This window comes from Genypterus blacodes, unplaced genomic scaffold (genome assembly GCF_046128005.1).
Source record: "Genypterus blacodes isolate CSIRO-AG114 ecotype Tasmania unplaced genomic scaffold, CSIRO-AGI_Gbla_v1 ptg000111l_1, whole genome shotgun sequence".
Lineage (NCBI taxonomy): Eukaryota > Metazoa > Chordata > Actinopteri > Ophidiiformes > Ophidiidae > Genypterus > Genypterus blacodes.
Genome location: NW_027466915.1, coordinates 235,878 through 257,641, shown reverse-complemented (window position 1 = coordinate 257,641; position 21,764 = coordinate 235,878). Strand labels below are relative to the sequence as shown.

The 21,764-nt window shown below is 40.3% G+C and overlaps 2 protein-coding genes across 3 annotated transcripts; both read right to left on the bottom strand.

Moving 5' to 3' along the window:
• Positions 1-2,642: 2,642 nt before the first annotated feature.
• LOC143009349 (gamma-crystallin M2-like) lies at positions 2,643-3,382 on the bottom strand. Its single transcript, XM_076161449.1, has 3 exons — positions 3,350-3,382; positions 3,011-3,253; positions 2,643-2,921 (listed from the first exon to the last, which is right to left on the bottom strand). Exons 1-3 carry the CDS (start codon positions 3,380-3,382, stop codon positions 2,643-2,645), a joined length of 555 nt encoding a protein of 184 aa, XP_076017564.1.
• A 2,707-nt stretch (positions 3,383-6,089) lies between these two features.
• LOC143009285 (dual specificity tyrosine-phosphorylation-regulated kinase 1A-like) lies at positions 6,090-19,775 on the bottom strand. 2 transcript variants are annotated; one of them, XM_076161365.1, is made up of 10 exons: positions 19,624-19,775; positions 16,425-16,544; positions 15,596-15,784; positions 14,963-15,110; positions 12,962-13,248; positions 12,250-12,396; positions 11,875-12,015; positions 11,475-11,778; positions 10,730-10,830; positions 6,090-10,397 (listed from the first exon to the last, which is right to left on the bottom strand). In XM_076161365.1, the coding sequence occupies exons 2-10, from the start codon at positions 16,524-16,526 to the stop codon at positions 9,849-9,851; spliced, it is 1,968 nt and encodes a 655-aa protein (XP_076017480.1). In that variant the 5' UTR covers positions 16,527-16,544; positions 19,624-19,775; the 3' UTR covers positions 6,090-9,848. The 2 variants fall into 2 exon arrangements, with proteins under 2 accessions (XP_076017480.1, XP_076017481.1); XM_076161366.1 differs by having other exon boundaries at positions 10,221-10,392.
• Between the last annotated feature and the right edge of the window lie 1,989 nt (positions 19,776-21,764).

The window sequence follows — 21,764 nt, the reverse complement described above, 5'->3', positions numbered from 1 at the left end:
GGCCTCCATCCACACTCCATCGCCACAACACAAGGGCAAGTTTCAGTCTTCTGTTCGTCGTGGCAACAGCATCCACACCATCACCCAATCAGCATCCAGGGCAGAGCTGAGTAGAGGAAGTGTTGCTGGTCCCTCCAGAAGTCCAACGGCATCAATACCACCCAAACACAGGCTGGAGCATACTCCAAACAGGTCTCAAAATGATTTCAGTTCAATTCAACTTTATTTATTAGCACCAAATTACAACAATTGTAATCTCGAGGCACTTAACAAACAGAGCATCTAAAGAAGCCCAACATTCCCACATGAGCAAGTATAGCTGCAAGGAAAAACTCTCCTTTAACGGGGAAACCTCAGAACCGGGCTCTAGGTGGGCGGCCATCTGCCTTGACCGGTTGTTGTTTAGAGAGATTGAGAGAGCAGAGAGAGAAAGTTAATACCAATAGCAGGACAGGGTCTTCATTTCTACAGGACAGGCTTCCACAACAACCTGTGAGACGAGAGAACACAGAAAAACTCTGGGGAAGAAGTAGAGTTAGTGGAATGCAGTGGTAATGCAATACATGGATATGCATAATTAGAGAGGGAAGGAGGAGAGAGGAGCTCAGTGCACTCAGAAACTCTACAAGAGCCTCCAAAGCTATACATGCTTACTGTAGGTCATTTTCTTAGTGTATTTAATAGCCAATATTAATCAATAGCCTGTTATATGTGGAAGGTAATTGAAAATGTATTGTAAACATAATAGAATAAAACAATCTGACATTTTCTTTTCTGCTAATTTGACTTAATAGCTAAATTGTACTGAATTTATCATTACACATGGCTGTATGTGCAACACAATGTAAGGAACATGAACAGCTCAGTGGGCCATTTATATGACTATGGTTTGTAGAATTTGAAACAACAACCACATAGGATAGTCTAATGTAACTACTGCAATAGATATAAACCATTCAGCTATGTAAGATATTAATACTTGTTCCACTTGAAACCACAATAAAGTATTATTTCACATCACTATCAGTTTTTATTTTTTTTTGCATTTTACTATAGATCAGTAGTTCTCAAAGTGGGGGGCGCGACCCCTGGTGGGCGCAAAGCTACTCCAGCGGGGGGCGCGGGACCGGAAAAGGAGCGATATGAATAAGTACCGTTCCAGGGAAATAAATGAGGCGATACGTCTCTGCGGCTGCAGGAGAATGAGCGTCCAGAGCGCCCCCCGTCAGACCGATCAGCAGTCCTGTATTGTTTTAACAACCTTTGTATCCCTGCCCATGAAACATGATATATTAGGATTATCAACATGTGGAAGGTGTTTCTGTTTGTAGGCACTTGAATTTGATTTGTACTGTGCATGTTTAAAGTAATAACTGCACCGCTGCTAACGTAACGTCATATCCTGCGTTATTATTCATGCATTTTATATTTTTTGTTGACTTTAACAGCCATGCATGAGTGAGCTGAATGCTGATCTATGCTCTTACTCAGGACACACAGAGACCTGTGGCCTAAAAGAGAGAGAAGGGGAGAAAGGAAGAGGGAGGGGGAGAGAGTGTGTGGCTATGTGCTTGGGTGTTGTAATGGAGATATCACTCAGATTGCAAGTTTCAGTTATTCTTGTGTTACTCAAATTGCAGAAAATGTACTGTAAGATGATTTTGTGGTGGGCTGCTAAACTTGAGGTTGCACAATTATTCCTTCTGAAAGTTATTTGAATATTACATTGTCCCATTTATTTTTGTTGTTGGATTGCTAATTGCAGAATGCACTCCATCACTTTTACTTGAATTTTAAAAGCAATATGTTGGATTTGGAGATTATCAGTGTCACTTTTATCAAATATTGCTATCAAATAATTCAAAAATAGTAATAATAATAACTTTAACAAAATTAATGTTCTTGGGGAACCACTCCTCATTAAAAGGAGAAAAGATAGTGGATAATTGATCGAAGCCTCAAGGATTCACCATAAATTTTGACGATCTTAATAATAAATTGAAATCATCAAATTGATTAATGAATTAATCAAATGGGAACAAATAAGTTTTCATGTTTTCTATTGTTTATTGTTGGTATTTGCCAATTTCCTATACTGCCGTGTTCATAATTTTGTGGGTATGTACCTTTAAATTGATTGGGATATTGAGTTTTTCATGTCATGGCTCCAGGTAAGTGTGAGACATTATTTCAATAGTCTTTCGAAATGTATTATTCTTTTTAAATCATTTAATTGATTACCCTTTTCTTTTTCATTTCGCCAACAAACTACAACAGCATGACAAAACTGCTGAGCATGTTAATGAATGTTTTAATAGCAGAGAAATAATATAATAAGTAAGTCAGTGGATTGTTCCTTCATCTGTGCTTGCTTGGATTGAATCTGGTTTACGTCTTTATGTGTGGATGTCCTCTAGGGCTCCAGTGTCTTCCAAAAACTCGTATTAGGTGACATTGTGTATATGTGTGACTCTGACTCTAATGGTTTCGTCTGCGTATACTGTGTATAATGTGTTGTCTTGTGATAGACTAGCTGCTTTTCCTTGTTGTACAACTTTGTGTTAATTCAAACAAACAAAAATAATTGAAGGGATTTTTTTATTCAGCAGAATTCACGATTTTACTTTATATTTCATTAACATTTAGTTGCAAGAGTCCATGATGCGCCTCATGCTCATGAACCTTGTGCCACTCATGCCAAAGTTCTGGAAGTTCCTGTACTCTCCGGGCCTCATGTACATCATCCTGCCTCTGTAGTTGGGCTGCTCATACATCAGCCAGTGACCCTCCATCACATTACAGGACATGCAGTTAGACATGCGGTAGCGGTCCATGGTGTTGTCACAGTCGTCCATCATCTCATGCATCTGACCTCCGAAATTCTCCCTCTCATAGATCTTCATCCTGTAGGATCCTCTGTGCTGTAACATTCAACACATTCAAAATGAAACACAAGTTTTTACAGGTCTGGAGTTGCTTTTAAGCATCTGTGAAGTCCTAGAGTGCTTACCATGGGGATCATGCGGCAGGACTTGATGCAGTCTCTCATTCCCATCATGCTCATGTAGTCGGCATACTCGCCCCTCCTCATGAAATACTGGTTTCCCATGTAGTTGGAGCGGTCGTACACCATGAAGCAGCCACTCTCCACCCTGCAGGAGTGGCACCTGTTCAGGTAGGAGGACATGTCAGAGCAGTCGCTCATGCACTCATAGGAGCGACCCTGGAAGTTCTTCTCCTCGTAGAAGGTGATCTGAAAAAAAGAAGTATAATAGTTACACATGTTTAGATAAAAGACTGGGATGACAATATTGATGTCATGTTTTTCTGATTCTTATTTTTAAAGCACCTTGCCCATCATGTTCATGCCAGTGTTGCTCATGTTGACTGATGTCTTGCTCCTGTGCTGCCTACCTACCTGTTTCAAACCTGTCCTTTTATACCTGACCTATGTAAAGAACCAATTGTCCCTCAGAGAAAAGCCCTTATTTAGCACATTTCTATTGAGGCCTATAGAATGCAGAGGTTACTGGGTAACCCCAGTGTTTAGAAAGTCATTTTTCTCCCATAGAAAGCATTTTCAATAGTGCTTGTAATGTCTGAATAGGTTGCCCTGTTGAATGAGAAGAACTGTCTGACCTATATGTTCCATATGTTTCACTGGAGATTTGTTATGTTAACAAGCCAAATTGTTAAATACATGCTTGAGAGCTTTGTCTTAGAAAATTAGAACCTGATAAGCGTTAACACTGCAGGTTAATTTAAGGACTATTAAGTCTGCGGATGACAGTATAGATTTGACAATGTTCAGCAGCCCATTGCTCTGTGTTGTTGTGTTGTTGTATGTGACTTTGTAAATGGAATGTTTTAACCTAATGAGTAGAAGCTAACAAAGTGAGTAGTAGCTGTATGGTCAAGGTAAAATATTAGAACTAAACTTGTTAAACAAATTCACAAGAATATAGATACCGATAACAATTCGACAATGAGGCACTTATGGGAGACCGAGTATCATTTTTTTTTTATAACTTTCTATAACAAGTTTATTGTTTTTGATGCCACAGGTTAATACATTCACACACTGGGAATGGAGGCATGACAGTCTTTACTATATTAACTAAACATACACCAGAAATTTCTCTAAAAGTCTTTCTCTGGTTCTAATTGTGTCTGTCAGGGCCTCAGTCTCCAAGCAGGCCCCCAGTCTGATGTAGCTTTAAATTATAAATTAAGCCCAGCCCTTAATCATACTGGCCATCACTGCTACACAAAGCCTCAGACCCTAACCTAGTGGTTCTCAAAGTGGGGGGCGTGACCCCTGGGGGGGGGCGAAAGAAAAAGTTTGAGAACCACTGCTTTACCTGCTCTTAGTAAGCAGCTACAGACGTGTGTGAATGTATGTATGATTTTGCATGTGAAATAAAAAGCATAACACATACGACTACAAACTGCAAGATAATGTGATGTAATATGAGTACAATGACATAAGGTAGAGAGCCACAGTAGGGAGTGATGGCTGATTGGCATAGACTGGACTGTAAAATGGACAGAAGATGGCAGAGGGAAATAACAGATGTGGAAATGAATTAGGAGGAATGGAAAGTGTGGTAGCTTCAATATAATGTCTACCATATTGGGAATTCAGTTATAAGCCTGTTACAACTGCAGTTACATTCATTGCCCCACTTGATTCATGTCATTAAACACTACAAACAAAGATATTTTACATCCTTATTTGCCAGACCTTGTTTTGTCTTCCAGTGGAAATCCCCTACCCCCTCTCCTGTCTCACAATGGTTGAAACATTAACATGTTTCTTTTCATGCTATCTGACCCCGGCCTGCATTAAAATTTGATAATCCTTAGTGATTCTGGTGTGATACCTTTGCTCTAACAAATATTTCAAATAATGTACAGTTTAATTGCAATTTTCTTCCCTGTTGGGCAAAAGAAACCCAAAAAACTACGGAGGCCCACATGCAAAACCAGCACATTTCCCAGAGTTGGAGACATGCAAGTGCAAGGGTGTCACCCTGTGGGGAAGCTGAACTGCTGCTGCCCCTAATAAGCATTATATAATGAATCATTCGGCCACATTTTGTTATTTGGTGCATAACGCATCTACAAGAGCCTGCCATCATCTCTTGTCTAGCATGCTTATGTTGAAAATGGGTGGTAATGTAATGTAAGTCGCTTTGGATAAAAGCGTCTGCTAAATGACCGTAATGTAATGTAGTCATAATGGACAGTGAACATTACACTTACACACCTAATTTAAATGTTTATTATATTATGTTATGTATGTACAAAAAATAGAAGACAGGACAAAAATGCTGGAATGCAAGAATTAACATGCATAAAAAAAAGTGCATTGGCAACTGACAGCTATCCTCACACACAATTTTCCACACTACAAGGCAAAAAGGATTTACTTCTACATCAGCATCTTTGCCATATGTGATCACCAGCCTGTGCACATGTCCCAAACAGCCAAATCCCACCCTGTTGTGGAAAAATAACTATCTGTGTGTATGTATCAATAACCAATCAAATGTTTTAATTAATCAAATATAATCATCAATGATCAAACATTTACTAACCAAAGACCCAACCCACTCCACCCCCACCCCAACAGTCACATAACCCCACACACACGCATAGCAGTCAGCTATACCTTTGAGAATTTCTCTCATCGCACATTTTATTTGTTGTAATCCAAGTGGTTGTGGCATCCAGCTTATTTTGTAACGTAACCACTTTCTCCATTTAGGCAGGGGAAAACCATTTTTGTCTATCTCAACTTGCCGTTTTCTTCTTTTTTTCTTGTACTGTGGAGTTCATTTTCATTCGACAGCGACGTATGGGACATACTGCTGCACCTTGAGCTGGAAGCTCAGCTAGGATTTGTTAAAACTTCCAGCGAGGATCAGCAATATTGTCCAACGAAGTTCTTTACGCTGTAAAAGGACATGCACTGAAAAATGTTATCATTCATTATTAGGGATGATAAAATGACTTCAACACTTAATAGAATGATCATGGTACCAAAATGACTGTATATTTGACAGAAAGAAACATTGAGTCACCGCTTCAGTCTTCCAGGAAAGCTTTAATGCAGCTTTAAACAGCTAAATAAATTTTTAATTTAAAAAACAGAAACAAAAAAAACGAAAATAAATGAAATCATTGTCTCCAAATTTCATGCACTAATGTTGAGATTTGGACTGACTTTGTTTCACATGTGGATACTCTGGAACCTGCAGAGTATCAACCAATGCACGGACACCCAATGGCCTCATATAATCACATTCAATAATACAAATAAAAGAACACACAAAGCTCAGTATGCCACGTGCATATCTCCCAGACTCCGGTGATGACAAAGAATATGTTGTGCTGTGCTAAATGTCACTGCAATCAAATCTTCATAGAAAGTCTTTCTATTTGTACAAAGTGACAGATCCATTTCAGAATGTATATCTATTTAAACTAAACTTAGAATACAGCTCAACATCTCTGCCAAGGACACAGCTAGCAATAAATATACTTCAAGAACAATTTCAGTTTTCCTAAGCAATAGATGGAGACATTTACTACATTAAAAAAGGTCTTCAAAGTGCAGAACTGCTACATTATTTGATATAGACATCGATGTGTCATTAAACCACTTTGGTACAATAAATTATTAAAAAGGGGAAACAACTTTGAAATTCACAGCAAAATTGTGAAGCTAAAAAAGCTAAAAAGCTGTCAGATACAAGTCTGTACATTTTCATTTCCAAGTTCAGCTCTGAACAGAAGCTCTGGTGGTGAAAACAATACTCAAAAGAAGAACAAGCGGGTAGGTATAGCTCCTATATACAAAAACCCCACTATGTTTACATGAGAATATGGTTTGAGAGACAAATGTAAAGGCTGTGATTCAAGTAACATCAAACTTTTTTTCCCTTTATGATTTTAGAGATAGCTCAACAGGGAGCAAGCAAGAAAGCGAAAATGCAGGAAACCCAGAACGTCCAGAAGGCGTCCCTGCTACATTTTAAGGCCAGAGTTCATATACAGCTCATGGAACAGCTCTACTGCATGTAGAATTATTTCTCATTTATAAGCAGACCTCACCAGAAGCCCCTTCATGACTGCCATGCTGGAATGAGTGCAGGATTACTCAGAGGAAAATCCTGTGAAGAAATTGAGCTCAGTGCACAGCGCATTCAGAAAGAATTCAGATCTCTTCTCTTCTCAGTTTTATGTTACAGCCAAAATCTTCAACTGTTTAAATTAAATGTCCATCATGAGTCTTAACACAAAAGCGAAGACAGGTCTATTATTCCCCCAAACTTAGTGCATCAATCACATCTACATACCCACCGAATCTCAGTTCTCTGTTGAAGCTTTGCAGTGATTCCAGCCTCTAGGTCTGACACCAAAACTGTTTAAGATCTAAGATCTTCATGTTCTTTTCTGCAGAATCTCTCAGATCCAGACTGTGAATGGGAAACTCTCAGGGCCCTGGATAGACTCGACTTGGTCAAGTGCTTAGGTCATTGTCATAATAGTAACAACCGATCTCAGCCTGGTCTCCTGAAAGCTTTGAGTAGGTTCTCATCATGGTCTGTGTGTCAATCTGTTAATCATTCTCTGAGAAACATCCACAAAGCCTGACGCTTCACTGACCTCAGCATTAAGGTCAAAGAGGTCAACGTTATTTTCATCACACCAAAGAATCTTGATTCTCATGGTCCTAGAGTCACCTGTGCAGTAATCTGTCCCGTCAAAGGGGCCTGATGAGTGAAGATTGTGGGCCTTGTGGCAGTTTCTTCCATCACCACACAAACTATAAACTATAAACAAACTTTCCAAATCAGGTCCAATCACATTTCACCACAGTCGGATCGAATGAATGAATGCAATGCAAGCTCGTTTTCTAGTGCTGTAGCAAAGGAGCTGAATACTTACGCTAAAGCCTGGTTCACATTACATTTTTCTCATCAACTGTTAAACATGCGAGACACCCCACACATAACATACAATTATACATTTCACAGTGTTTTGTTCCTGTAATGGAGAGCAAACACAACCATTTGGCCATGACAGTACAACCCACAGAATCCAGACCAGAGTCCAGACTGTTGAAAATGCGAATCTGACTAAATCTGTCACGATCGAACACAGATCAAGCACAACTTTAGCGTAAACAAACTTGCCAAATGACAAGTAGGAACAATTAGCTGTGGTAGTTGTTGTGCTTTTCCAGCAAAAACAAGGACCAATAAATATGAGGCTGACGCTATAGAGGCCGTGCATGTTGAGGCACAAAACCTCATTTTTAGCCTGCCGAGAACTATCGGATGTCAGGTCGAACTAGTCCTTAAATATTGGGACTAGTTTGACCTGACAATATTTATAACTTGACACACACCACACACACACTACTGGAGAATCTGGGCAACAAATTATAAGGACAATCTGGCCAAATTCTTTATCTTATCAGTTTTGTTCTAGTGTGTACTCTAGTCAAGTTATATTTGAATTTTGTCATTTTATACAAAATTGGGAAAAGTGTGCAAAAATCAGCTTTTGCTTTGTCAAATTAGATCAGTTGATCTCAAAGTGAGAGGCGTGGCTCTCTAGGACCGGTGCAGACATAATGCAATTGAGGTGCGAACTGACTGAACTGAAAATATGGAGCAGAAATAAAGTGGAAAGAATCCCATTTACATGACAGTAAGAGCACACTTGCAGACAAAATGACACAAAAGAAACTCGACTGTGTCACTAAAGAAGATTCTCACCTTATGATGAATTAATCCTGAACAAAGAGAAGCTGTAATATCAACACGGATCAGACCTGAACTACACCAGGTGTTCAACACTCTTATGAATCAGCATCAGCACAACTGTTGTCTTTGTGAGCAGATGGGAGCAGTTCTTTCACAATGAGGCAAGGTGGTGCTCCTCAGCTAAAGAAAAAAAAAAAAAAGAGCAGCACAAAACAAAGGAGGTAATACTGTGTGGCGAATTGTACGTTTGATGAATTGCACAGTGAAGCATCCCGATTTAAATGAGCTAATCTGAATCCCATCATGTGTACATATTACAGATTTCGCCAGACTGAATGAACCAAAATGTTTCAAAAAGAAAGCCACTAATGCCAGATATCTTTAACTTGTTGCAGTGATACATTGAAAAATTTGTTTAAGAAGCACATTTATGTTGAGTTTGGCTGCGACAAAAGAGGAAAATGCAAAAAAGACTCACTATTATTTTGCTTGTCTTCTCAAGCAAAAAAAAAAACACAGACTAAATTATATTGATCCTAGAAGAAGAAATGCAAATGTGGGCATGAGTTGCTGTTCCTATAAAAGCAACAATATTGTAATAGGATGCAGAACAGTAAAATCTATTTCTCAAATTGTTGTGCTTTAAACTTAATGTTGACATTGAGTGGAGCTGAACGAGTGTGATGGATGACTATTACCCTGTTACCCTGAAGTACTGAAGTGACAGACCTTTGTCACTTCACATAATATTCCTCATTTAATTACAGTTTAATTTGTGAATACACACCCGCGTTTTGTTGAAGTGGCCAATAGCATCCCAGATCCACAAATGTCCTCTCAATCTATGCAAAATGGGAATGGGATCTGTATCTATGATCTAGGGTTGACTCACAAAATGAGCGAGTGCATCTTTAATCATGTATTTGCACAAACTGTATGTATAAATTAACACCGGGTGGAATTGTTAGAATAAATACTGGCCGTACACTCACGCAATATCTCAGTTTAAGCAAAAAATAAAACTATCAAAATAAAAAAAATACCACAGTAAACAGAGCCATCCACTTTTCATTTTAGTCGTATACTGGCAACTGAACTCTGCATGCAGCCTCCAGCCATGGCTGACTCGTCTCTGTCCTTGGCTGGTCTCAGGGCTGCTGGACAAATGGCTTGGGCCAGTATTCCAGTTTCCTGCCTGGGGTCAGAGAAATCGTACTCGAGGCCTCGGCTTAAGTCTGATTCAGTGCTTGCAGTTAAGGGGTCTATCTGACAGGCCCGCTTCCCAGCAGAGGAGGATGACACGGAGGATGAGAAGGCAGAGGAAGACGATGAGGACAGGAGCGCATGGCCCGTCTCCACTGAGTCTTGCAGTGAGGTGGCGGTGGTGAGTGAGTGGAAATGACAATCTTGGGGTCTAGCCTGTTCATGAAATTTGTGAGAGTGGTTTTGATGACGTCGGTGGCAGTGGAGGACAGAGGGCAGCGGCTGGAGGGTCATGATTTGATGTGGAGGCAGGCTAAAAGTGGTTTCCTGGACAGGATGGCTCTCTCCTTTTGCTCCCAGTTCAGCGTCGTCCCTGCTGGTCCAGCCCACAGCCACAGGAAGGCGCTGCCTGGTCTGCCACAAAACACAGAACATGCAGGGACACAAACACAGCAGGTCAGAAAGGTCAACAAACATGCCACAGCAACAACATCAATCTTAATAAAGTCACTCTGCTTTTGTTTTAGAATACATTATTTTAGATGACTTATTGACGTGTTGCCTTATTTACATTAGAAACATAAAAGCCTTGTGTTTCCTCATGACAAATCAGCCATTATCTGTACAGTAGATTACAAATAATAATTTTAGAACTATACCTAAACTTGTCAAACTGACGGGTTTACATGTGATAAACAGTAAACCATCAGTAGTTACATTTGGTGGACGAAGTGAGCAGCACTGACCTCACCGCACCCACCGCTGATGTCCTGAGCAACACCACAAGGGTGCTGATGTGTCAGTTTACAGCATGCTCGCCCACTTCTACTAGTCCCAGATGAACCTCCTAAAGAAAAGGACGCAGGAAATCATCACTCCACATGAACAAAGAAAAAAGTGTTTACATTTTGATGTAGTCAGTAAGAGTTCTAAAATGTTTCCCCAAGCTACATGTCTAACCAGAACTGTAAAGATCTGATCAGAGTGAAACAAAAGGGCTGGAATTCATTTTATGGCAAAAAAATCACGAGTATATTGAGCAGCAAACTGAGTCTACCTTATCAGATCTAATCAGGTACATTTTCACTGTTGCATTAAGGTTGTTGCTCAGCTCTGCTTGGGCCCTATTCAGAGTTTGTGGGCCTCCTAAGCGTAAGTACGTAAGTGTGATCATTCGAGTAAAAAGATCTGAAACTTGGAATATATGGAATCAAATGCTGATTTATATTGGATGAAAGCTCCCTGGCAGATGACTTTGCTACTAATGAGCGGCCAGCCCTTTAATCTTTCCCCACACCACTATCAATACTACAGAACCAGGGTGGGAAACATGGAGGAGGCTCAGTTATGTTGTGGGGTTGCTTTGCTAAATCTGGAACAAAGCATTGCTGCTGAATGAAATGTGAACTATACTTCCTCCATACCTAATGGTGCTACATGCTTTATATGGAATGTGACCATGTGGGAATTGCTTGAGACAGTATGTGGTACCAGAACTCGAAGAGGCGCTGGACGTGGTTCCTGTAGACTGAGAATGGTCCAGTGCAGGGCTAGTGGACACACTGCTGCTTGTGTTGGTCCCTTCATCTGTTGTCTTCTTGAAGAAACTGTGCTGCAGGGCATAGTAGGGCTGGATTCGAGACTTTTGGTCATAGTCCAGCATTCTTAGGATAAGGTCCTTGAATTTTAAGTAATCAGCTACTGTATGGCCAGATTCTCCCGCTCGCCGCCCACTGGGACCACCTACTTCAACACCCAGAAGGTTGTGGAGCTTGCGAGTACCTGGTAACTTATACTGAGGGAGGTCAGAGAGAGGGGGCGTTGGTAATAGGTAAACGGAACCACTCAAAATGTCATTTTATTGTGTCTCCTGAAATGAAAACTGACTTACCCTTTTACCATCTTTGGTCTTTTTGACGCTCCATGCACTGTCTGCGATTTTCTCAAAGAACTTTCTTGTTTTGGGTGCCTGGTCCAGTATATGGGATGGGGGAACCCCTAGCACTTCAACAATTTTGTTCATTTGATCAACCTTGAAAACAAAGAAAAGAGATAAAGTGTCAGTGACAATGTGGGAACACAAAGAAATATAACTGCTAACACATCAAAATGTTTCAGTCATTTTGTTGTTTGCTCTTACAGATAGAGCAAAACATAGCTAACACATAGCTAACACATAGCAAAACATTGGTAACACGCTGCATGAAGGTTCAAGCAACAAAACAAACCTTTATTAGCACCAGAACCAAAAGAAACTCCTGCATACCTCATTGGTGCCGCTGAACAGAGGCTCTCCTGTATGCATCTCGACTAGGATGCAACCCAGGGACCACACGTCGATGGCCAACTCATAAGGCATGCCAAGTAAAACCTCTGGGGAGCGATAAAATCTGCTCTGGATATACTGGTAGATCTGGGCAAATGGAAATGAGAAGAATTGCACCTCTAGTCTGAAAATTAGCACAATAAATGCCTTAAAATGGGATCTATATAACATTTGAAACATGCAGTCACACTGTGAGCAACACAAGCAACATCCAGAACCCATTTCGTAAAACATAGGCAGTGAGTGGGAAGCTGCTGCATCAAATCATCAATCATATCTCAAACATTTCTGTTATCGGCATCACATTTCAGCTTCCTCATTTCTCCATAGCTTAAATTTCATCTGCTGGCTGGCAAATGGAAAATAAATCAGATGATAATAGATCATTTTAGCCGATTAAAGGTTCCATACTGTAGGTATGAAAGTCTGTGGCCAACAGCAGCATGAAATGTTAACATTTATTCATGTTTTACATATTACAGCATTTTTTGTTATTACCCCACCTATCTCATAGGTATTGGTTTTCTGTTTATTCAGAATTTTAACCTAATTCACATTTTACCCGATAAAAACAACTAAAAACTCAAGTTCAACAATATTACTTTCAGTGTGAACAAAGATAACAGCATCTTCTGGTTTTAATCACACTAACCGTCTGTCCCAGCTGACAGGAACTGCCAAAATCAATTATCTTGATCGCACTCCTTTTGGGGTTGCAGAGGAGGATGTTCTCTGGTTTCAAGTCACAGTGGATTATGCTGAGTTCAGGTGTAGCCAGGAAAAGCAGTGCTGTGCACAACTGCTGGGCAAACTTGCGTGTGAGGTTCAAAGAAACACCACGGAAGTTGGTGTTACGCAGCAAATCATACAAATTGTAGGAAAGCATCTCAAACACCAAGCACAGGTGGTTGCGGAACATGAACTGATGTTTTAGATGAACTGGTGAGGGACAAAAAAACAAAATTAGAAAAATAATATCTGCGATGCACTTTTATTTACTATTTTACTTTTTAATCCCTCAATGCAAACACAAACAAAAATTGTGTTTCAGAAATTAAGAATTAATCAATTATTCCTTTTAATGAGGGCACACTTTTCCTTAAAGGCCAGGTTAAGGTTTAGCAGAAGACAAACAAATGTTGAAATGCAAGACAATAAGGCAGCATTACACCCTTATAGTGCATTTATTTTCAGCCTTATGCTATTTTCTTCTCTCTCACACACACACTCTCCAGCAACAAATTTGTATGCAGGCTAATTACCTGTGATTTACATTTAGTCATTTGGCAGAAACTTTTATCCAAAGTGACGTACATATGAGATCTGAATACAACACAGGCAAATATCTAGTCCAGAGAGAACAACAAGTACCTAAGTAGTAATGACCCAACTGTTCACTATTGTGCACTATTGGTACATCCAGTTCAAAAGTGCTGTGGCCATTGCCACCACTGATCTAAGGAATCTAGGAGTTACCGTTGGAATTTTTGTTTTTGCCTACAAACAATAAAACAAATTTCAAGGACTGCATTTTTTCACTTGCACAATATTGCAAAACCAGGCGTATTTTTTTCTCAAAATGATTTAGAAAATTCTTATTGTAATTCATTATTGTCAGGCAGTCCTATTAAGTCTTTAAAGACTCTCCTGCCTGTCCAGAATGCAGCTACTTGTGTACGGACAAAAAATAGAAAAGGAAATCAGATTACTCCCATTTTAGCTTAGCTGCACTGGCTTCCTGTAAAATCCAGATTCAAAATGCCTGGCCACTTCCAAAGCTCTTAATGGTCAGGTTCCATACCTTAAAGAGCTCATAATACCCTATAACCCCAGTAAAAACCTGCACTCCCAAACTGAAGGCTTACTTTGGTTCCTAGTATCTCCAATAGTAGAATGGGAGGCAGAGCCTTCAGTTATCAGGCTCTTCTTTTTTGGAACCATCTCCCAGATTCAGTCCAGGGGGGCAGACACCCTCTCTAAGTTTAAGAGTAGGCTTAAAACTTTCCTTTTTGACGAAGCTTATAGTTAGGGCTGGGCAGGCTTGCCTTGGGACAGCCCCTAGTTATGCTGTTATAGGCCTAGACTGCTGGGGGACCTCCCATGATGCATTGAGCTCCTCTCTCCTCCTCCCCTCTTTATCTGAAAACACCCAAACAATCTTAATGTATAAGGAAAAATGAAGAAACCTTGGCAAAGGCAATTCAAGGAGTGCCTTGAAACACACCTTACAAAGCAAGAAGCTACATGCTACGAGTTTGAATTTATAATATATTCTGAACATTGGTGAGTGAGTCTAAGAATTTGTGAACATTCATCATAAAAAATATAATGACACATTCGACAAATCTGTCCAATGATGTGCACGTCGCAATTTAAAGTCCAATTAAAAGTGAGGAACCTGAGCAGGACATGAAATATACACAATTATATCAATTCTGCAGCCATATTCAGTGTTGAGAACTGCCAACAAATGTCTGATAGCTACTGGAAATGCCACCTTACACTCACCTGGGGGGGCGCCTTAAGGCCTCAGGAGCCCATTTTAGTGTCAATCTTACTTATGTGCATTTATCTTAAATCTGACTACAGCCATTTGTGTCTGTAAAAATTGCATTATTTAACATTGAAGTTGGTAGAATTACACCTTACCTACCTATGTAGTACTTCATGTCCATATCATGCTTGTTCATCAGTTCCAAGAGTCGGATTTCAATCTGGGCTTGATTAAAAAAAGCCTTCTTGTTCTTAATGATTTTAATTGCCACCCACTCATCTTCAACTCGGTCGTATGCTTTGACAACCTAAAGAGAAATAACAATAAATTACAAAAAAAAGCAGAAATATAATCAATCACCATGCCCAAGATAAACTTCTGGACTTGGAGAGGCCATGAGCAACAACCTAACTCTGTCAGAAGGTTCTGTCTCTAAGAAGCCATATTAATTATTTGAAAAGGACCAAGTAAACAAGGAACTAGACAATCCACTGACTTCTACGTCTGTCTTTTGTTGTTGCCAGGTTGTCTTTTATTTAAATATTGTTGGCACCCAAACAGTTTGAGTGTTGATCAGCAGAGCAGTGAACCATATGATGTTTAATATGCATTGCTTTTTAATAACGTATTGAAAGACAATATGTTGCCCTGAAAGTGTCAAGCACTTCTGTTCCATTAACTATGTCACACACACACACACAGTACCTCCTGCAATGGTTCCAGTTGACAAAAAGTTAATTCATGTCCATAGCACAATGAGAGCACTGTTAAATGTGTCATGATTCAACAAACCTGCCCAAATGAGCCTTTTCCTATTAAGGAATCAATGTCATAGCGGTCCATCCATTTCTCCCCGTTCCTCACTATGTAGTCAAAGTTCTCGTCATCATAACCATCATTGTAGATCTTCCTGTCCTTCTTTTGAGTGGAGCCTTGTTCCTGAGGCTGCTGGTGCCTTTGCTTCTTTTTTGCATAGTAAACCTGGTGATCAAACATTTGAATTGAAGTCACTCCAGTCATTTTAATTTGACTGTGACATTACATGTGATAGAATTGTGAAAGGAGCCTAATAACGTAACAGTATCTTTAATCAAAATCAGAACCTTAACTTATAACTGAGAAAAAAAGTAGTGCATTTCTCCGTCACTGTATTTCTCCTTAACCTGAATTACATGAAATATACTTTGAACTTATGAACATTTTACAGTCTCATTATTATTTTACATTGAAGAAAATCTATAGTGTTCATAAAGCGACACCCTCCTCTCCTGTGGAATATGCAGGGCATCTAAACCAGTGGCGCCCAATCAATAGGTAGCAGCTTGCCTGAATTGAAAATGACTTTAATAATTACATTTATTATAAACTAATTACCCCTCACCCCCTAATCTCTGACTGACACTATTATAAACCTATCATAAACAATTACACATAAACTACATAACAAGGTTTTTATTACTGGTATGCACGTTTGTACGGGAGTCCCTATTCAAATAGTAATTCAGTGATTGATTGATAACAGAATGAACTAATCATTATGAATTAGCCCAGTGAAGTTACAATTGGATGCTTTTAATGAAGCAATGGCGGCATGTTTAGGATCATGTCTGACGTGTCTTACCTCATTGATGTGTTTGTAAGTTTTGATCAGGTCGACAGAGAGTTTCCTCAAAGGCGCAGAGGACGGGTCACGAAAACACTGTAGCGTGCGACTCTGTAGCATGACAACATCAGGAGTCACCTGACACACAACAGAAACCAACACATGGTTAACAACATCTGAAAGAACTGCATTCACTCAAACAGAGGTTCCCAACATCCTGTTCTATACACCTGACTCGCAAATAATATACAAATTAATTATTCAATATAAATCAAAAAGGAGAACCAGGGGGCGGCAGTAGCTCAGTCCATAGGTGACTCAGCTCGGGAACCGGGGGGTCGCCGGTTCGAGTCTCTTTCTGCCAGTTTGCACTGCCGAGGTGCCCTTGAGCAAGGGGGTTGCCCTGCGCTCCCTCTGCGTGTGTGGTGTTACAGATGCAAGATTAAGATACTTTATTCTTGTCATGTTGCATGCAATTCACAGCAATCACATGCAATTGATATTTGTCTTGCGCAACATGCATTTCAAATCTGTGTGATTGTATGTGGCTGCATGTGATTGCACGGTATTGACAAATAAAAAGTATCATATCACCTTCATTAGCCAATAAAACGCATTCTTAAACATACAAATACACAAACTAATCAGGTCCCTTCAGTGTTTGATCCCATTTTCCAACATGTGGACAAATGAAGCCATGTTCCCGATTTCTTAAAATATACAGTACATATAAACATACTCATATTCCTTCTATATCCTTTTACAGCTGAAATAGTCCAGCTGTGGAAAGTCACACATGTGTATAATAATAATAATGAGAGCTCACAGCTGATAGAGCATGCCAAAAGCCAAACATGTGGTCAAAAGAATCATCTGTTGACCTCATCGCCGCTCCGGGACGCGGGTACATTTCTGCAGCTTTGATGGAGCTCAGCGTCTGTGTCATTCTTACATGGAGGACATTTGGAGCCATCAGAACTCTGTTGAGCCAAACTGAGCCGGCAGGGAGGAAACACTAAATAGAGGTCAGTGTGAGAGTGATTTTTTTAAATTCTGCTTGCGCAAGAATCTGTCCCACGTTAATGCAATAAGATACTTATTTTTATCCCACCTCCACACATATCTTTTGGCAGTCACATCGCCCACAACACATCCTGAAATATAATAATAATAACAATAAGCCAGTTGTAACTAAATTTGTTTTATTGTTTATTTGTTATTAGTTCAGATTAAATGAGCAGGAAGAATGCTGTTGGGATGATTAGACCCTAATGGTCTCTATAACTTAAAATGCACTAAAGCGGTGGTTCCCAAACTTTTTCTTTCGCGCCCCCTTTTTATAGATCAGAAGTTTTTCACTCATTCTCCTGCAGCGAGACGAAGAAGTATCGCCTCATTCATTTATCTGAGGCGATACTTATTCATATCGCTCCTCTTCTGCGCCCCCCCCGCCCCCAGAGTAGGTCTGCGCCACCCCTAGGGGTCGCGCCCCCCACTTTGGCAACCACTGCACTAAAGAATCCCTCACCTTACATCCACAGATCATCATCCACGCAACTTACATCTCCAACATCCACAGATGCTGTTTCAATTCCTTTATCTTTACACTTGTAAAAAAGATGTCGCTGTCCATGGTACTTAAATTCAACCCAATTCTTGTAGGCCATGGAAAGTCGCCTCTTTGGCTGGCAGTTTCAGCCAAGGGCCATCTCTTGTGCAAACCAGAAATGATTTGGTGCAGCAGATAAAGACGGAGAGCGAGAGACCAACAGATTGTCAGACAGACACGGGCGGACAGACGGGGAGGTCTTGTGTTCACCCTTTCCTGGAAATATTCCTGTGGCTTTGATGTTCCCACTAGATTAAAGCAATGGCTTACTTTGGTATGATTAGTGTTGTTTATGTGTGATTGATTGGCTCAATTGGCTATCCGGATTTTTGACAAAATTATTGAATAATGGCAAAAATGTTACGTTTCATTGAATTTTTCCATTAAGCAGATCCTTTTATCCAAAGTGATGTATATATGGAACTTAAACACAACACAAACAATGAGCTAGTGTGTTAGGGAGTTCCCTTTAATGTGATAATAGAGGAGCTGTATCATCTCTTCTAATGGAACTCAGTATAACATACTCAAGCTGAACGCACCACACTAGGCTGTGACCACATGAGTAACCAAGCTGGCCCACCACATCGCAGCAGCTCTCTGAACTGGATATATCTGGATGTGGACTCCACTTATATAGCGTTTTTAACCAGAGCACTTTACAATGATGCATACACCCATTCACACAAACCAATTGCCATCCCATGCAAGGAGCCAACCTGCATGGTTCGAATCAGGAACCTTGGTAGTGTGTGTGTGTGTGTATGTGTATGTGTATGTGTATGTGTGTGTGTGTGTGTGTGTGTGTGTGTGTGTGTGTGTGTGTTCAGACCAGCTGCCACATGATGGCAAATGTGTAAATAAACAGTAGTCATTAATAATTGTTGATGCAGTCTGGATGACAATTGTTAAATGACCTTATGGCTTGTGTGGAGTAAGTTAGGTAATGAAGTAATTTGCTTTATTTCCTTTACTATGACACAGGTAAGCAGAGCTACAGCATGACAAGCCATCATATTCATGTACACTACTGATGGTTAGTGCCCTCATTCCTTCAGCTGTCAGCGGGTTTGTGAATGCGTTAAGATCTGCTGTTGACACTCAGCAGTCACAACACTGTTTCTGTCTTCTGTCACAGCTCATCACCATTAACCCTGCTTAAGCATCTATGCTGTGTATAGAGTCAATCATGTCATCATCATTTCATTTTGGTGAATGGATATTCTCAATCGGAATCAAATGTAATGACACAAGAGCAGAAAGTAAAGAAATACTTCCTTCAAATACAAACAGCTACAGAAATTAGAATGTTATCGTTCAAATCTGTCAAATATCTTCACTTGGCATAGCGTCAGCATGATCACAGGCTGTGATATTGAAAGAAGAACCCTCCATCACTAAATGCGTTCACATGTCATCATTAAAACTTTGAATATGAAGCCCTGAGCAGGTTGGTGCGGACAGGTACCGAGTGTTTAAAGAGCCGGAGTGTCACAGGAAACACCGTCTCCGCTGTTAGCTTAGCGTCAGAGGGGGAGCTGGTCTACCCGGTGGGTAGTGCGAACCCTCTATTAATAAGCCCGGTTAACGTTTGTTTGGTGAACATACCTTCGCCTGCCCGCGGACATTTCACTGGATCAGATCCTTAAACATTGCGTCATGATTCCCATACAGAGTCCTGCGGCCCGCGCCTGCTCCTCCATGGAGCCTGACGGTTCCCAAACAGCTAATGCTAACGGAGCGGAGCTGCCAGCGGCTGTCAGAACACCCGCTGTGTGACATCACATCCGCTTCCGCCTCCAAAAATAAACAGCCCACATCATCTGTAGCTGTCGCAGAGCAAGAGGCTACTTTTCTAACATTGAAAGAACATTTGTAAGAGATAGTCTCTGTTATAGTCGAGGAGTCATATTGTAAATATGTGTGATACTTTTGAAAATATATAAATTTGATTTGAAGTTGTGGGTTATAGTGCCTCCTAGTGGTTAAAATGTTGATTGGAGGGACGCGTGAATTGGATTATCAGGTCACTGTGCATGACGCAGGATGTTGATCTTACGCAATGAGGGGTACTGATAGCATTGTGACAACTCCTGAATTCTGGCAAGAATGGGAACGCGGCATGGTTGTTATTCATTTTCAGCATTATCATCTCCATTATCATCTCCAGGATGTGCTAATTATGGCATTGAATACCTTGCCTGTAAGCATGAAAGGGACCACCCTTTGGCAGCGAGCATTATCTGCAAAGACTTCTTCTCTTCAGCGTTGCCGTCAAGGAAGTCACAAGAAATCTGTGCTAAAGGAAATGTACGTTCACACATATTTGTGTCCAAGACGGATAAGTCTTGGAAGCCCTCCCAGAGAGGGAATTTGCCAATGAAGTGAAGCAGGTAGATCTGAACTACAATATACTTCAAATGCAGGGTGTACTGGGACTAAAGTGAAACATACTGACAGCATGCACACTGACGGTTCACATTCAATGTTGTCCTTAAGGAACCTATCAACAGTTCCAAGTGTGTACCACCAATTAGGATTTCTCTCTCCATCTTGACTGCGAAAAGAGTACTTCAAGAGATGTGCAAGCTGGGTGCTAGATGGAATGAACCTCTTCCTTCCTGACCTGAAGCCAAAGTGGTAAACAGGGTTCAATGATTTGAAGAAACTTTAAAGAGGAGCTTGTTCTGTAAATATATCCAGATTTTTTCTGGACAGATTCACAGATAGTGCTTGGGTATATCAAGATTCATGTTTTTGTCGCTAATGGCGTCCAGAGAATAAGAGACACTACAGATGCAAGACAATGATTTTACATTGAAACAGGTCAAAATCCAGACGACCACTGTCACATGAAAACCTAGCACCAGGGGTAAGGCAAAACATTGACAGTAGCAAGCAAGGTATTGGCTCCAGGAATAGTGACGAAGCATATCAAAGATTGTGTGACTTGCAGAAAGGTGTATGCTTCGAGTGACAGACCCGTCTATTTCGGCCCATTTAAGCCTTTTCCACATAAAACAAGGTCAGAAAGAATTCAAGAGATATGGCCTGTTGTTCACATGTTTAAGCTCCAGAGACATCCACATAGTGACATCCAGTGATCAGTCGACATCAGGAGACATAGGATGTAAGGTAAGAAGGATAGGGAAGGTTGGAGAGAGAAAATCATTTTTATTTACTTGTTTACAGTTTTTCACGGTGTTGCTGGTAGATCATAAGCTGTTGAATCGCTTTATTGACTAGATTGTCTGCCGTGTGTAGAGGTTTTGGACGGAACAGTCCACTAGCGAGAGGCACTTACAGGTTTAAACTGATGACGTGGCCACGGTATGTTGTCTATTCATCATTATTCACTGGTTTAAGCACTAGGTTTAAATTTACAATATGATCATAAAACAAAACCTACTGCCAATTTCTCTGGAAAGGAATTTTAAAACATTAGGAAAGTAGCACATTTTCCTGGTATAGGACAAGTTAAAATTGTTCGTCAAAGCTAGATAAAATTAACCCTTTAACATAAGATGATTCGATTGTTGATGTGTCAGAAATGGCCAGTGACACAAGAATATAAAGGTTGTTCTATATTATATTATATCTGCATCAAAATTTGTGATCAATACAAATCTTGGGGGGCTAACACCAGTTTATTTTTGTGGACATGGGCATTTGTGCAAATTGTTAGTGTTGTGGATGAGATACGATGGGTATTTGTGTAAATGTAAAACCAAATCAGCAGGGAAACTGTG

What these genes read in the sequence shown, in the direction of transcription:
- LOC143009285 (XM_076161365.1), bottom strand. Translation starts at nt 16,526, where the DNA reads ATGCTACAGAGTCGCACGCTACAGTGTTTTCGTGACCCGTCCTCTGCG. An exon ending in GAAAAGGCTCATTTGGGCAG is followed by an intron (nt 15,111 to 15,595) that starts GTTTGTTGAATC and finishes ATTTCTCTTTAG; the next exon opens with GTTGTCAAAGCATACGACCG. An exon ending in CAGCGCCTCTTCGAGTTCTG is followed by an intron (nt 10,831 to 11,474) that starts GTACCACATACT and finishes CCTTTTCTTTAG; the next exon opens with GAGGTTCATCTGGGACTAGT.
- LOC143009349 (XM_076161449.1), bottom strand. Translation starts at nt 3,382, where the DNA reads ATGAGCAACACTGGCATGAACATGATGGGCAAG. An exon ending in GCATGAACATGATGGGCAAG is followed by an intron (nt 3,254 to 3,349) that starts GTGCTTTAAAAA and finishes TCTTTTTTTCAG; the next exon opens with ATCACCTTCTACGAGGAGAA. An exon ending in CCTGCCGCATGATCCCCATG is followed by an intron (nt 2,922 to 3,010) that starts GTAAGCACTCTA and finishes TGAATGTTACAG; the next exon opens with CACAGAGGATCCTACAGGAT.